Raw genomic sequence first — 15,486 nt, forward strand, 5'->3', positions numbered from 1 at the left:
CTAGTTAAAAAGATACATGGATAGCTATGCATAGAAAAAAATATGTACAAATAAATATATACCCAAGTAGAACCTCTCTCTGGGTAGCAGAATTACAGGACTTGTGCATGTATGCATGTGAACCCTTCTACTTTATCCTACTTTCCAGACATACCAGTAACATGTATTATTTCATCCTCTAACAAAAGAACATCAAATAACTTTGTTGTGAAATCATTTACTATTAGTTTTATAAACTAAACATAAGGAAGTTATTAGCTCAGTATAGTTTTAATTTGCTTTTCTGGGGGTAATACAGACTTGATATAGAACTCAGCCCTTACTCTCCTTGTACATTTGACCTAAATGTATTTTCCATCAAATCACATATATGAAAAGTCTCTTTTAAAGTTAAGTTAAATTTAACTAAGCACCAGTAACGCATCACCATTAAAATTTTGAAGTTGCTCTAATTAAGATTTTATTCTTGCTTTCAACGCTGTTTAAAAGCTCCAATATATTAAAGAAATATTTGATTACATGGTAATTTCTCTGAAGATAATCATATAATCCTACAAACATAAATATATAGATTGAGGTTTCTGCAGCCTACATATGTATGTTTCTTTGGGGGGGGGGAAACAACAACAATATATTGACAAATAATTCAATTGTAGCTTAAAAACAAAAAAACCTGTTTTTCTCCAAACTGAATCCATCATCCTTTAAGAGTAATGAACTCAGATCAGGTCAAGTATATGAACAGCTACTCCCTTCACCTCATCCATCATTTTACTTTCCTATATTTCATGTTACCCTAGACAAAGCTGATCATTCAGAGAGACCATCCACCCTCCAACATGAACTAAAAATAGTTATATACAATTTTCAACTGAGCAGGTTGGCACCCCTAACCCCCGCATTGTTCAAGAGTCAAATGTACTCCTTATTCATAACCAGAAGAAAGATATCATTCTTCCAAGGAAGACAGAAGAAGGACACAAACACTTAAACATTTTTCTATGAACATCTTCCTAGGTATTTTCCATCCAATAGGCCCATGCAAACATGCACAGAATTTAGACTGCTCCCTTCATTACTCGAAAGAGTGAACTATATCTTCCTAAATCATTTTAGGTGATGCCTGGGACAATTAAATATTTCACTGAAAGGCATGTAATAAAAGCTATTTGATAGAGGTAAAAAGAAGGGGAAAAAAGCAGTCACCTGCTTTCATTTGGCTTAGAGGGAAAAAAATATTCTTCACCATATATTAAAATATCAGACAACACACAACATACTGCAAAACTTTAATACAAGTTTAAACACAACATTCAAATGTTAAACTTTTCCAGTACATGAAAGTTATCTTCTGAAAAACAAACTATTTTTATAGCTACTGTTGCGTAACTTTATAAAATTATTTCCCTCAACATCTGACACTGATCTTGATACTTGTTAGAAAAGTCTGATGTAAGAAAATGACATCTCAACAGGCAGAGTCAGGAGAGTACCCCAATGCCCATCTTCAGAATTCACCATCAGAGAACTGGTCATCATCTTCATCTCTTACTTCTCGGTATTTCCTCGAAGGCTCCCCTTCTGGATTATAGCTCTGCATTTTAATATTCAGTCTTTCAGCTAATTTTTGTGCTGCGAGCTTTGCTTGCATCTCCTTTAAAATAAAATGTAAAGCAAGAAGTTATACACTCCATATTTTCCCTACAATTCCTAAACTTAGAGTTCTACAGCAATGCACCATGTCTGACAGCTGTATCAAACACAAACACAACAGAGCTGTGCTGGGAGAACTACTACTGTAGTCTGCTACAGCTCTAGTTACAGCTGTCCATTAATGAAGTACATGAAATATTCCACGTCTTCATGAGAAACTGAGTAATCAGTACACACTACAACAGTTATAAATACAAATATATTTTTAAGTATGTGGACACATACATCCTATATAATAAAAGAGTAATATGCAAATTGACCATAACTCCAACACACAAGATGGCCACCCCATGTGGTCAAAGATGGCTGCCACAAGATGGCTAGCAGGGGAGGGCAGTTGTGGGTGATCAGGCCAGCAGGGTAGGGCAGTTAGGGACAGACCAGGAGAGCAGGGAAGGGCGACCAGGCCTGCAGGGGAGGACAGTTAGGGGCAACAAGGCTTGCAGGGGAGGACAGTTGGGGGCAATCGTGCCAGCAGGGGAGCAGTTAGGCATCAATCAGGCTTCAGGGGAGTGGTTAGGAGGTGATCAGGCTGGCAGGCAGAAGCAGTTAGGGGCAATCAGGCAGGCAGGCAAGCGGTTGGAAACCAACAATCCTGGATTGTGAGATCGGGCCTAAACGGGCAGTTGGACTTCCCTCAAGGGATCCCAGATTGGAGAGGGTGCAGGCTGGGCTGAGGGACACCCTCCATCACGTGCACCAGGCCTCTAGTGTGTATATATATAAACTCATAGAACAATCTGGGCTATTAAATGTCAAAAATCACTAATGATATGCTGATTCTCCAACTGACAATTATCTTTCCTAGATTAAATCATGGCTTCTAGGCTTGTGAGTTACCTTTCAATGCCACAATAAAAATCGAAAAGTTAATACTGGAAAGCTGACTATCCTTCTCCAAATAAAGTCCCAAGGAAATTATGCAGAAAAGTGTCCAAGTAAATTCCAGATTCTGGCAATGTGCTTATATACACCCAAGGATAAACCACCGATGTATGGCAGGCAGCAATGTTCACTTCCAGTTCTGCCCTTCACGTTCCTCCTGCTTTCTCCCACACCACAGGAGCTCCTTTAGGGCCATCCGCTCAGGCCCTGGACATTATGGAAAAGTAGGACTGAAGCAGGAGCTACTACTGCTCTGCCCAGGAAGTCAACTTCAAACTGAAGAGTGTAATTCAATCTAAAATTGTCTTAGGACAGGCATTTAAGATCATATAGACAATTTTTAAAAAAATTCCTCAGTGCTATGGTTGTATAATTGTAATGCACTGAGAGGAAGAAAAATGGCTTTAAAAAGGAGTGCCTTGACAATGCCAATCCATGCCAATTGAGCTTTTACCAAAAGCCAAGGCAGAATAGCCTTGGTTCTGTATTAACTGGTATATACTACCTGATTAAAATCTAAGCAATATTAAGATGTTGGGCTACTATTTTTCTGGAGACTCAAACTATTACTAAATATATCAAACCTTTTCTTTTCTCACTAAGGTTCTCATACTTATTTTCTTCCATCTCGTTATTCTGTACACAAAATGTCAATATACATGTTTATAATTCTATGTAGAACGTACAGATCTTCAAAACAGTCCTAACAAACATGATCAAGTCAATATATATGAGATTCTTCAATCTTCACAAGGGCCTACCGATTAGGCTTTTAAGCCTAGTGTCCAATTGTCTGTTGGAACACAACACTGTTCCCCCACCCCCTTTATGCCCTCCCATGTATCACAGGAGATGGAAGCCGGAAACCACATTTCCCTGGTTCTCTTTGCAGGTCCTGGTTAGATCCCACCACTAAGCAGCTCTCCCCTGGGCTTTCTAAGGTAGAAAAGACAAGTGATACTACTGCTGTCCTAAGAGCCTGGGCTTTCGGAGATGTGCCATGTTGCAGCACTTCCTGGTGAATACCAGTTTGATGCCAAAGCTAAAGGTTGCTGTGATCACCTCCAGCTGCTTCCTGCAGTTCTAGCACTTCAAAACTGAAAACTAGAGGCACACATCTGAGAGCTAACAGCATTCATCTGCCATTTCTCTGGCACCTAATCCCTCTGTTAAATCCCATCCTCCCTGAAGTAAAATCTGACTTATGTAAGTAGCATTCAACATACAGACAGTAAACAAGTAATACTCTTAAATACCTCGTAACTCTGTTTCTGCTGTTGCTGAAGTGCCAAAGACTCTTCTATGGAGAGCAGCTGTGCAGGCAGGTGGTGCAGTGGCAGGAGCCGAGCCGCTGTGATGTCATCGAGATGCTGCTTATCCCTGCGCAGCCTTTCCTCTGAGGAAACAGGAGACCCTCTTCTCTGCTGATGACTCGGTGAATCATTCTGTTGTGAAGGTAACCTGAAGGAGGGAAAACTTAGATTATATCACCTTTCTGCAGACATACATCTACCACACTCACACAAGAGGCCTTCAACTGTAGCTTTGTCCTTTCCTTCTTTCTTCAAACCTTGTACTTGAACTGCAGCAGCTACCTTTTTTTTTTTTTCATTCAAAAAACATTTGCAGAGAAACACCACATGACTTCACTCATTTATGGATAATAAAGAACATTATAAACTGATGAACCAAAAGACAGATATAGAGACAGTCAAGCAACAAGCAGACTGTCAAATTACAGCGGGGAAGGTAGGGAGATCTGGGGGAGAAAAGAGATCAACCAAAGGACTTGTATACATGCATATAAGTACAACCAATGGACACAAAACTCTGGGGAGGGAGGGCATGTATGGGAGGTGGGGTGGTAAGATATGTACACAGATAATAATTTAATAATAAAAAAAATATTTGCAAAAGGGTTTACTATTCAAAAGAGGGAAATAAAGTTATCAACCATTTCAACACAACACAGGGTGGGGCAAAAATCCAATAGTTCATTCTCATATTATTTACTTATGATTGTACTATTTTCCATATGAACAACTGTAAACCTACCCTATATTAATACCATAGGTAACATGATTCATATCAATATATGGTACATGGGAACATAAAGGAAAGTCAGTTCTAACAGGAGACAGGGAGGTTGTCAGAAAAACTTCAAGATGGTGAAATCTGAGGAGTCCTGAAATAGAACCCATCAAGAAAATGAGGGGAGGAGGGCACCCCAGCAGAGGAAGCAGCGCCTGGCTGCAGCACATGGGAAGTGCAAGAGGAAGAGAGTACAAAAAAGGCAGCCAGACAAGTCCGGGAAGTAGACTGGGTCCAGACACAGTGAAAAGCTCTATTCTGGGGAACAGGTTCCGATTTGATTTTACACATTTTATTCTGGCAGCAGAGAAGATGGACTGGTGAGGAGTTAAGGCGTGAGGCTGGAACAGACCATAGTTATAGCCCAAGAGGGTAACAGTCCTCCCTTAGGAAAGAGGATGACGTATTATGTAGGTCTTCATAGCTAGAAGATATGAAGATGAGGAAAAAGGAAGACGCCTTGGGAAGAGGAAGGTGGGTGAGGAGGTGACACTAATCATTAAGAAATATGGGAAAAAGTCAGTTTGGGAAGAAATGAGTTCTACTTTGTACATGATAAACCTGAGGTGCCATGGATACTCAGTCACATTTCATAGGTAACTGCAGTATAAATCTGAAGTTCCAAAAAGACCAAAGCTAGAGATAGGAGAGGGGCAGCCTCTAGCATCCTGGTGGCAATGAAGCCAGGAGTACATGCAGGAGGCGGACAAGGGAAGAGCAGAACTGGAGCCTTCCCCCACTTTCCAGCTGCCAAGCAGCTGTCCATGCTCTCCTCAACCCCTCTGGCCCACAGCCTTCTATCAAGGCCCAGCCTTTCCTGATCTGCTCTGAGTGCACAGGAGATCTTTCTGTTCAACTACCTTAACCCCTGGTAGCCCTCACTGCTACTCCCATTCCCGCTAAGACAGGCTCACAAAAGTGGGATCAGGGTATGCTCTGGTATATTTTTGTCCTCCCAGCAGTGAGAAGATACTTCTTTGCACACAACAAGAGAGATTACTTAAAGATTACTTTTTACTCCTAACTAAAAATGAATGTAACACAATCCTGGTTTTCTACACTAAAGAAATAAAACGTTTTGAGGTTAAAACTGGGGTAGGATTAAACTTTTAAGTCTCTTTATAAAAATAAAAATGGTTTTAGGTATTTTTAACTAGAGGTCTTCAGTTTTTAAAAGGAAGGCAGCAGTGGTTCCCCTATGTCTCTAATAATGCTACATCCTTATAAATCTAGGCCTCACCAGTTCCTACACCTCCATTTGAATGCCACATTTGCATACAAATAGGTAACATTCTTTCTTCAAAGCGCTTTTCTTTCTCTGAAGAGCTCAGAAACAAAACTGTGAAAAGGAATTTAGAAGCAGGGTTAGTTTGTGTCCTATCCCAATTTACTTTCAGGGTTTTTTAACCTCTTCACAGTTTTTTAACTTCTTTCCCTCTGAAGTTGTTACATAGTTTGTTCCTCCAAGTGTGTCCTCATCTAGAGCCTCAACTCTTTGATGAGCAGAATCTTTACTTCTGTGTCACCACAGCACCTGCTGCTGCATCCGTGAGCACACAAAATATTTCTGCTGAGAAAGTCTGTGGGCTCCTGCAATTGCTTTTTCTTTGGCTGACATTCTAATCAAAGGGGGAGCTGTATAACAGAAAATGGTTCTGAAAAAGTCGTGATAAATTCTGTTTATTATAAAATATTGGCTAAGTATCCTGAAATTTAATACTCCATCTGCTATTTAAAACCTTGCAATTATTTGGCTACAATATTAAAGTGTTTTCCAACATGAATCCTCCACTCCAGGCAGGCCAGTCTCACTGTTTCCACAGCACACTCATTCCTAAATGCAAGTAGTTCTCACACGAAGTCCACTGAACTTCAATGTTCTCCCAATTTTTTGAGTTTAACCAATATTATGTTCCTGTGACAGGTCTGTCTCCAAAGGTACTTACACATTAGTTTTAAATTTACGTGGTGGGGGCACTGGGTTTTTGGCTCGCATGTCTAGCACTTCCATGTAATGAGGTTTCTTCTGGGTCCCACTACGAAGGCCTATCAAGTTCTCAGTCCTCATGTTTTCTTCCGAAAGTTGCTCATCTGCGTCCACGATTGTGATTCTTTGTAACCGGTTAATAAAGAGGTCCTCGGAGCCAGTAGGATTATCTTCTGCTGGACCTGACCCAGGATGCTGAGGCAGACACTCACTGGCTTCGGGTGAGGAAGGTGCAGTGGCTCTGGGGCTGGAAGCCGGGCACTTGTTCACTGGGTACCCAACCTGAGGAGCCTCTTCATCACTTTTATGACTAGAATGCACAAGTCCCTGTTGTGAGGTTGTTTTAGATGATGTGATGTTATCTAAAGAAGAAGAGCCAGGAACTAGTGAAGTATCAAGTATCTGGTCAGAATTCTGGGCCTTATCTGTGTCCACATCAACTGCGATTGCTTTTTGCCTCAGTTTACAGTCTAAACTAATAGGATGAAACAGTTCACTTTTTCTTCTAACTTCTTCCCGTTCTGCAATGGCAGCTTTCAGTTTGACAACAGAGTCTAAGATCTTTTTACCGTTGTCGGGCAATCTGCAAATGAATTTTCTGTCAAATGGAAAAGAACATGTATGCATTAATTAGAGCCATGTTTTTAAACTTGAGATATAAAGACAAAGCATTATCTTCAAGGGGCGGGGGGTGGTGGGGGGGAATCTACCTTTACATTAAAAACCTGACTTCCAATTTCCCCTAAGCACGAATGTAATTATCCAACTACACCCCCAAAACAAGGGAATCCTGAAAGAATAGGGAATATGCCTCATTTGTTTCATCTAATTATAATTTCAACAAAAGTATTTTATACAACACTTATATAAGATATTCTAAAAGTCAACAGAAGTGTGAATGATCTACAAGACCTTTCTGGTGAAGGGAAGTGGCCCTGTCTGGAAGGCCAAAGCATTTCCATAATAATACTAAGTAAGATACTTTGCCATTTCCACTCTCATTTTCTCACATGGGTACAGTGGAGTCTTCCAGAGGCCACGGGGATATGTGGTTATCACTGCTCTGGCTAATAGGCTGTGAGAGCTTGTACATTCTTGTGTTTTAAAGATTTCTCACTTGCAATCCCTAATGGATTGGCAAAAATCCTCAGATCTAAAACAAGAGCTCTTGGGACACTCAGTAAGTGATAAAGGATAGAAAGAGGGGTCCTGAGACCCAAAAGTGAATTTGCTGCTGCGGTGGATGAAAAACCCATTCTCACTAAGTCAAAATACTGTGTCTACTGAGAAGCCCCCAAGAGATCAGCTGTCCCTTTTGCTGAGTTTCTGTTCGGATTCCCTTGCTTCAGCCACCCAGTAAGCGGGGAGGGAAGGTTACACCACGCTCATTCATTCCCGCAGTTTCCACGGCCAGCATCCCCGCCGGCTGAGATCCCTGTATTTCCCTCTTTCTCCTCCTCCCTCGGGCCCCGCGAAAACGTTCTCCATGGATGACAAACCTCGGCACCTCTGCCAACTACCTATCCAAATCAGTCCAAGCCCCACGTCCACCCCTCCTTGTGGGGGCCTCTCTGAAAACACCCTCCCACTGCCCTCGGCCTCTCCTTCCTCCGCGCCCCGCACCGAGCTAAGGTCCGGGGCTAAGGTCGGCTTCCTTAAAAGTCACGGCCCTCATCGTGCCCCGGCCCAAATCCACCGAGCCCGCCACGCGGGGGAGAGACCAACCTTCTCTGCCCCACCAACCACTCTTCCCACCCCAAGGATGCCGGTAAAACACAGGATTTACAGGCGAAACTGCGGAGATGTTTGGGACACAACGTGGGGGATGTGGAGGCACACCCCTCGGGTCAGGAGCCCCCCCAGCGGCGGGTAAAGACCCCGAGGAGCCCGGCAGCGCGGGCCGGTGCGCACACGGGCCGCCCCGCGGGGGAGCGCAGGGCCCGGCCGGCTCCGCGGGTCACCTAGGCCGCCGCTCCCCGCGGGGCGGCCCGGGGCCCAGGTCACCTTCCCCGGAGGGGGACGGGGTGGGGGTGGGGGTGGGGGTGAGGTGGGAGGGTCACGTCCAGGAGCCAGGACCAAGCCTGGCGGGGACTCGGCGGGACCCAGGCTTACTCGTTGCGCAAAAGTCTCTCCTGGCGCCTCAACATGTCCCGCAGCTCCGCCGAACTCCGCCGCCCCAAGGCCTCGGGCGCCGGGGGCTCGAAGCCGCGGGGCAGCGAGCACATGCTGCGGGCGCGGCGGCGGGCGCGGCGGCGGGCACTCGGATCCCTCGGCGGCGCCCGCTGCCAGCGCCGGGTCCGCGGCCGGCGGCGACGCTGGGGCACTCGAGGGCGTCGCCATTTTCCCGGAAGGACTGGTTTTATTCGAACCAAATCGAGCTTTATTGAAACGCCGGAAACGAACATGGACAAGGAGAAGGGGGCGCCCGGAGGAGTGCGCAGGGGCGAAAGTTCCCATGACGTCGGGCCCAGCTTGGGCGTGAGTGCGCAGGCGTTTGTTGCTTCATCTGTCGATTGGAACAGTTCTGCTCTCTGTAATACTGTCAACAATTAAATAAAAATTAAATTTTAATTTTAAAAACTTGACTCATGCCCGACTGGTGGGACTGAGTGTTTGAGCTCGACCTGATTACAGGCTGGACCTCCAGTGATTCTCATCCTTGATGCTTCTATCTCTACCTCTCCCTTCCTCTCTGAAAAATAAAAAATTATATATATATTGAAGTTTTACTCAGTGCCACCATGACTCCAACAATAGCCATAGCCCATGTCATTGTGGAGTTTACGAAGTGCTGGAGAGGGCAGACGTCAGTCAAATAATAAAACAATGAAATGGTAAGATTGGTGTGGGCATCAGGGGGCGTGTCTGAGAAGAGAAATGTAAGTCCAAACATGAGTGATGAGTTAGCCATTGGTGAGGCTGGGGACTGTGCAGGACCTTGCTCAGAAGGCCCCAGTCTGTGGTGTGGTGCCCCTTGCCCGAATGGAGTCCTCAAATTTTAACAGTGGGAAGGATCCTTAGGGACCATTCACTTTTCTTTCTTTCTTTTTTAAAATATATTTTTATTGATTTTTTTACAGAGAGGAAGAGAGAGGGATAGAGAGAAACATCGATCAGCTGCCTCCTGCACACCCCCTACCGGGGATGTGCCCGCAACCAAGATACAAGCCCCTGATCGGAATCAAACCCAGGATCTTTCAGTGCTCAGGCTGATGCTCTATCCACTGAGCCAAACCGGTCTCAGCTCATTCACTTTTCTTAATGGGACTCTGTGGCATGTGGATCCAGACTTTTATTCATTTGTGGCATTGTCGCTGGCATTGCAAGACATTTGGTGTCTGGATTCAGAGCCTCTCTTAATAATTTCAGATTTTGCTATAGAAAAAAAGAGGCACAAAAACACAAGTAAATATTCCCAGTGCACGACACTAGTGACAGCACCAGCTTTCAAACTCAATGTCCAGCTGCTCTTAATACAACACAAATCTGAAATTTGTTCACATGTTTAAATTTGTTGAAAGGTATTGTGTGTGTGTGTGTGTGTGTGTGTGTGTGTGTGTGTGTGTTTTAAAGGCTGTTGAGAAGAGGAAGGTGGCATAATAAGCGCCACACCTAATTCTTACCCTCTCTTTATAATTCAGCTACCCTAGCTGTGTCCCCAAGGAAAGACTAGGAAGCATGTAAAAATCACAAGAAATTTAAAAAAATTTTTTAAAAAAAGAATCACAAGAAATGACTGGGAGGTTTGAATGGCCCCACAATTTCCAACACTGCCTCTCCATTCTTTGATATGGAAAATTTATATTTTCTCAGTCCTATGTAAAGGGCTGCAATAAACACAGCAATTCCCTTCTAACCAGACAGACGCTCTAAGTAATATCTGAAGCTACTCCGGGGAGCACAGTTGAAACCATTTCTGTGTCCTCCCAGTCTAGTCCATTCAGATCAGATTAACTGATGGTTCACAATTCTCAGCATAAGCCCTGCTTTCAAGGACTTAATAACCTGCTCTAGCCCTAACTAAATAAGAAATACTGGAGTAAAACCCTTGGCTCAGGTAATTGTTCCCTGGCAAGCTACCCCAAACCTTCCTCATCTTGTCCCTGAGCCAAAGCTGAGGCCTTTATCACCCCCAGTAGGTAACCCCTTCTTCTGATCCTGTGCCACAGGTGTCCCAAGGCAAGGATGCCTCCTGTTTAGCCTCAGGATGCTGCCCCCAGCTGTTTTCCTCTTGTGGAAGGCTGTCCCTTTCCCCTGCCCATTATAAATCTTAGCTCAAGTCTCACCTTCTCCCTAGACTATCCCAACCCAAGCTGCTCTCTTTTGAGCATAACTACAGTGCTTAGTTGAGTTAGAACCTCACTACATGAAGCATACTGTGCTTTTCCAATTGCATTATACATGCTGATTTCTTTGTCCTTTCTGATAGAATTGTAAAGTCAGGGAATTCTATAAGGGGGCTATGTTTGTACTTCTGTTTCTCCTAATGCATATTGACTAAATCTCACTTATAATTTTTCTTTCTGCCTTCCCTCCATATCCCTCTTACTCTTTTTTTTAAATTTCTTTATTGATTATGGTGTTACATAATTGTCCTCATCCCCCCATTCCTATCCCAAACCCCTCCCCATGTATGCCCACCCCTTGTTGTCCATGACTTCTGAAGTGTCCCATTCATATATAGAAATCTTAAACTTTTTATATAAATATTAACCATAATGACTGTGGAGATATTTTCTGTGGTATGGGATAGAATCTTTTACACAACTTCGCTCAGGACTTCAAGGTTTCATAATGAATATCTGGATTCACAACAACACCCATACACAAACTTTCTAGTTCTAAGCTTTGGATACAGAATAATGAGTGAGTTTCCTGCCAGACTCAAACATATATTCCATCAGATAGTATAAGTGCCACACAAAGATTTGATCAGGTGACGTGATCAGGAGTAATTGAGAGGCTACCTTGTTTGATTAGATGATTGAGGTTGGTTTTTCTGATGAGGTAATTTGTAAGCTGAGACTTGAATGACCCGAAGCAATTAGCCATGGGAAAATCTGACATAAAAACATCCCAAGTAGACACAAGAGCAACTGGTAAAGCTCTACAATAGTATGTCAAAACTCGTGGCCCGCAGACCACACGTGGCCCACAATGAATATTTTGCAGCCCAACCAATATAACAGTATGTAAGAAACATTTGAATAAAAAAATGGTAACTTAATTTTTGCAATATCCTGTTATACATAATTATTAATAACGAATTACAATGTTTGCTAATGAATATAATCATATTGCATTCATTTCCCTCACTTGCATTTCTCTCCACTAATAGTAGCAGTGAATATTTTAGTAGCCGATTACCACATCATTAGTCTTGGACTGACTTGTTTGGTGTGCACAACAGGAAATATTTTGCTTTCGGAGAACAAATAAAATAGGTTTCTTTGCGCTACACTTATTAATTTGTGCAGTTATTCAGTGTCTGGTAAGTTAATGTTCAAGAAAAATATTAATTCTTATTAAAATGTTCTATTATGCTTAGACCGGTTTGACTCAGTGGATAGAGCGTCGGCCTGCAGACTGAAAGGTCCCGGGTTCAATTCTGGTCAAGGGCATGTACCTTGGTTGCGGGCACGTCCCCAGTAGGGGTTGTGCAAGAGGCAGCTGATCGATGATTCTCTCTCATCGATGTTTCTAACTCTCTATCCCTCTCTCTTCCTCTCTGTGAAAAGTCAATAAAATAAAATAAAAAATATTTAAAATGTTCTATTATGTTATGTTAATGATGACTCATTTATTTCAGCCCTTTGTATTCAGCAATGTCTCTATCAAAATAAACCTATGTTTCTATGAAAATTGAAACTTTTGTTTTATTAGGGCATACATAAACTTGAACTTTGTTTATTTGGCCCATGTTAACCTTTGAGTTTGATATGCTTGCTCTACAAGGAAAAAGAGCTCAGAGTGTCCAAATAAAGAAAACAAACAAAAAAGCAGGGCTAGATGTTGCAGTCCTTTGTAGACTAAGATACGGAGATTAAATTTTATTCCAAGAGAAATGGGAAATCACCTGTCATTGCCAGCTCTCAGATGACACCTGCCAGTCCTGCTTTGGTCTAATCCCCTCCCATTGAATGTGGGCCAGACTTACTGATTTGCTTCCAATAAATAGAATATGGTCAACAAGATACAATTGGTGAAAGTTATGGGAAGTCACTTCAAGATTAGATTATAAAAGATGTGAACAGACATTTCACCAAAGAAGATGTACAGATGAAAAATAAATACGCAAAAGGTGACCAATGTTATTAACCATTAGGAAAATGCAAATTAAAAACACAATGAGATACTACTACACAACTATCAGAATCTCTGAGACTGATCATGCCAAGTGTTGGAAAGGTTATGGAGCAACTGGTAGTCTTATGCACCATTAATGTCGGTGTAAAATAGCACAGACTCTTTTGAAAACAGTTTGGTAGTTTCTTAAAAGCTGCCATGTGACCCAGCCATCCCTCAGCTAAAATTTTACCCAAGATAAACGAAAGTAAGTCCATGTGAAGACTTGTAGATAGGTATTGATAGCAACTTTATTTGTAATAGTCCAAAACTGTACACAGCTAAATGTCCATCACTAGGTGAATGATAAACCAATCATGGTATGTCCATTTACTTGAATACTATAGTCCAGGTGTCGGCAACCTGCGGCTCCAGAGCCGCACGCAGCTCTTTTGAAGCTTTACCGCGGCTCTGACAACTTGCAAGCCTGTGTGAAAATGAAGGTAATGTCTTACAGCCCTGATGTGCTGACACTGTGCACTGAGGTTCAGGAGAAAAAATCCCATTAACCAGGTAAATTAAATATTTTAATTAGCTATTAATTTGCAAAAATATATTTTACATTGTTAAGTGAAAAAGTCCTTTTTTTTCTTCAGATTGACAGCTAACTGCACGATCCGGTATATAGCACTGAGGTAAGAAACAATATATGCAGTGTTATATTTGTTTTAAATGTGGCAATGGTTTTGCGGCTCCCAGGTTTTTTTTTCCTTCGGAAACGGGTCCAAGTGGCTCTTTATGTCTTAAAGGTTGCAGACCCCTGCTATAGTCTATGCAACAACTTCAACGACTCTCAATTATACTCAATGAAAGAAGCCCCCCCCAAAAAAGAATTTATGTAGATTCTAAAAAATGCAAACTAATCTATTGTGTCCAAAAGCAGATCAGTGATTGCCTACTGATGAGGCGCAGCAGGGAGAGGGTGGAAAACTGAACTTATATTTCCCCCCCCCCAACCCACTCTTCCTTTTAAAGCTTCCACTGTTTGGCATGGCTCAGTAATTGAGTGTCGACTTATGAATCAGTTTAATTCCTGGTCAGGCCATACACCTCAGTTATGGGTTCCATCCTCAGTGTGGGATGTGCAGGAGGTAGCCAGTCAATGATTCTCTCTCATCATTGATTTCCTATCTCTCTCCTCCCTTTCTCTCTGAAATCAATAAAAATATATATTTAAAAATAAATAAAAGAAAATTCCGACTGTTTAATGGCAATACCGTTCACCTAGTTGCCCTAACAAGAAATCAGGTATTCATACCTGACTATTCTTTTTCCTTCAACCCAACTGATCTCAAAATCCTGCAGCCTAAATACCTCCTTCTCTCTATACTCTGCCTCTTGCCAGCCTTTCAGGACCTCCCCATACACCCACCACTGCCTCCATTGTCTCTGTTCAAGTCCTTCATAAAAGCTCCTAAAAGATCTCCCTGCCTATAGCCTAAGCTGTCCTGTTCCTCTGCTGTCAGATAGTTTTTTACTTAAGGAGCCTGTGATGGTTAATTTTATGTGTCAACTTGCCTAGGTCACAGTGTCCTGATATTTGGTCCAACATTAGTCTAGAATCTAGATGTTTTTGTGAAGATATTTGTTGGCTGAGATTAACATTCAAGTCAGTAAATTTTGAGTAAAGCAGATTGCCCTCAATAATAAGAATGAGTCTTGTCCAATTCATTAAGCCTTTGCTAGAACAAAGACTGGCTTCCCCTGAGCAAGAAGGAACCCTGACAGCAGATGCCCTTCAGACTTGAACTTCATCAGGGGTTCTTCCTTGGGTCTCCAGCTGCTGGCCTATGTTGCAGTGATAGTCAAGAGCAACAATTCCTTAACCTGAGAGAATCATTTTACAGAGTCCAGTAGTATTAAGCTGTTAGAAAAATCCGGGCTTGATTGATGCCTGGACTTCCGGGAGAGAGAGTGGACTGAGAAGAGGAAGGCTAGCTTTTGGTCTGCCCTTGCTATGTGCTGGAGAGGAGATGGGAACCAAGGGTCATAAACAGATTCAAATAAAATTCTATTTTCTTTCGTGTTGTTGTTTTTTAAGCATCCATGTGGGAATGAAACATGCTGAACTTTCAAACCATAGCAACCATAGCTAATAAAAAATTCATAAAGAATGGTGAACCTAAGACTTTATTGAAGAATAATAGCTGACATCTGCATACCATTTACCAAACCTTCTCTTCCAGTCACTCCCCACACTGCTTTCTCAGGTAGAGCACTGGGGACTAGGCTCATGTCACAGAAGGAGAGGCAAGTGCTAGGACTTCCTGACCCCCTCCCTCTATGGGCCAGTCTTGCCCTGCTGCCTCTTCTGTCTGTCCCTCAGCATAGACCTTCACAAATAACTGACAGGACCCCTGGACAGTTGGGAAAGAGAAAGTAAGGGAGGTAACAGGGAGTTGAAACTAGGTATGAGAAAAACAGAGTGAAAAAAAGGAAAAAGAAAGGAACTGGTAAAGAGGGAG

At 42.5% G+C, this 15,486-nt stretch overlaps 1 protein-coding gene across 3 annotated transcripts; it reads right to left on the reverse strand.

The window, feature by feature from the left end:
* Positions 1-605: 605 nt before the first annotated feature.
* POLR2M (RNA polymerase II subunit M) lies at positions 606-9,042 on the reverse strand. Of its 3 annotated transcripts, none has more exons than XM_036440781.2 (4): positions 8,789-9,042; positions 6,636-7,274; positions 3,855-4,059; positions 606-1,654 (listed from the first exon to the last, which is right to left on the reverse strand). In XM_036440781.2, exons 1-4 carry the CDS (start codon positions 8,899-8,901, stop codon positions 1,508-1,510), a joined length of 1,104 nt encoding a protein of 367 aa, XP_036296674.1. In that variant the 5' UTR covers positions 8,902-9,042; the 3' UTR covers positions 606-1,507. The 3 variants fall into 3 exon arrangements, with proteins under 3 accessions (XP_036296674.1, XP_036296664.2, XP_036296684.1); XM_036440771.2 differs by lacking the exon at positions 8,789-9,042 and adding an exon at positions 7,687-7,784; XM_036440791.2 differs by lacking the exon at positions 8,789-9,042 and adding an exon at positions 7,589-7,734.
* Positions 9,043-15,486: the final 6,444 nt, after the last annotated feature.

This window comes from Pipistrellus kuhlii, unplaced genomic scaffold (assembly GCF_014108245.1).
Source record: "Pipistrellus kuhlii isolate mPipKuh1 unplaced genomic scaffold, mPipKuh1.p scaffold_m20_p_1, whole genome shotgun sequence".
NCBI lineage: Eukaryota > Metazoa > Chordata > Mammalia > Chiroptera > Vespertilionidae > Pipistrellus > Pipistrellus kuhlii.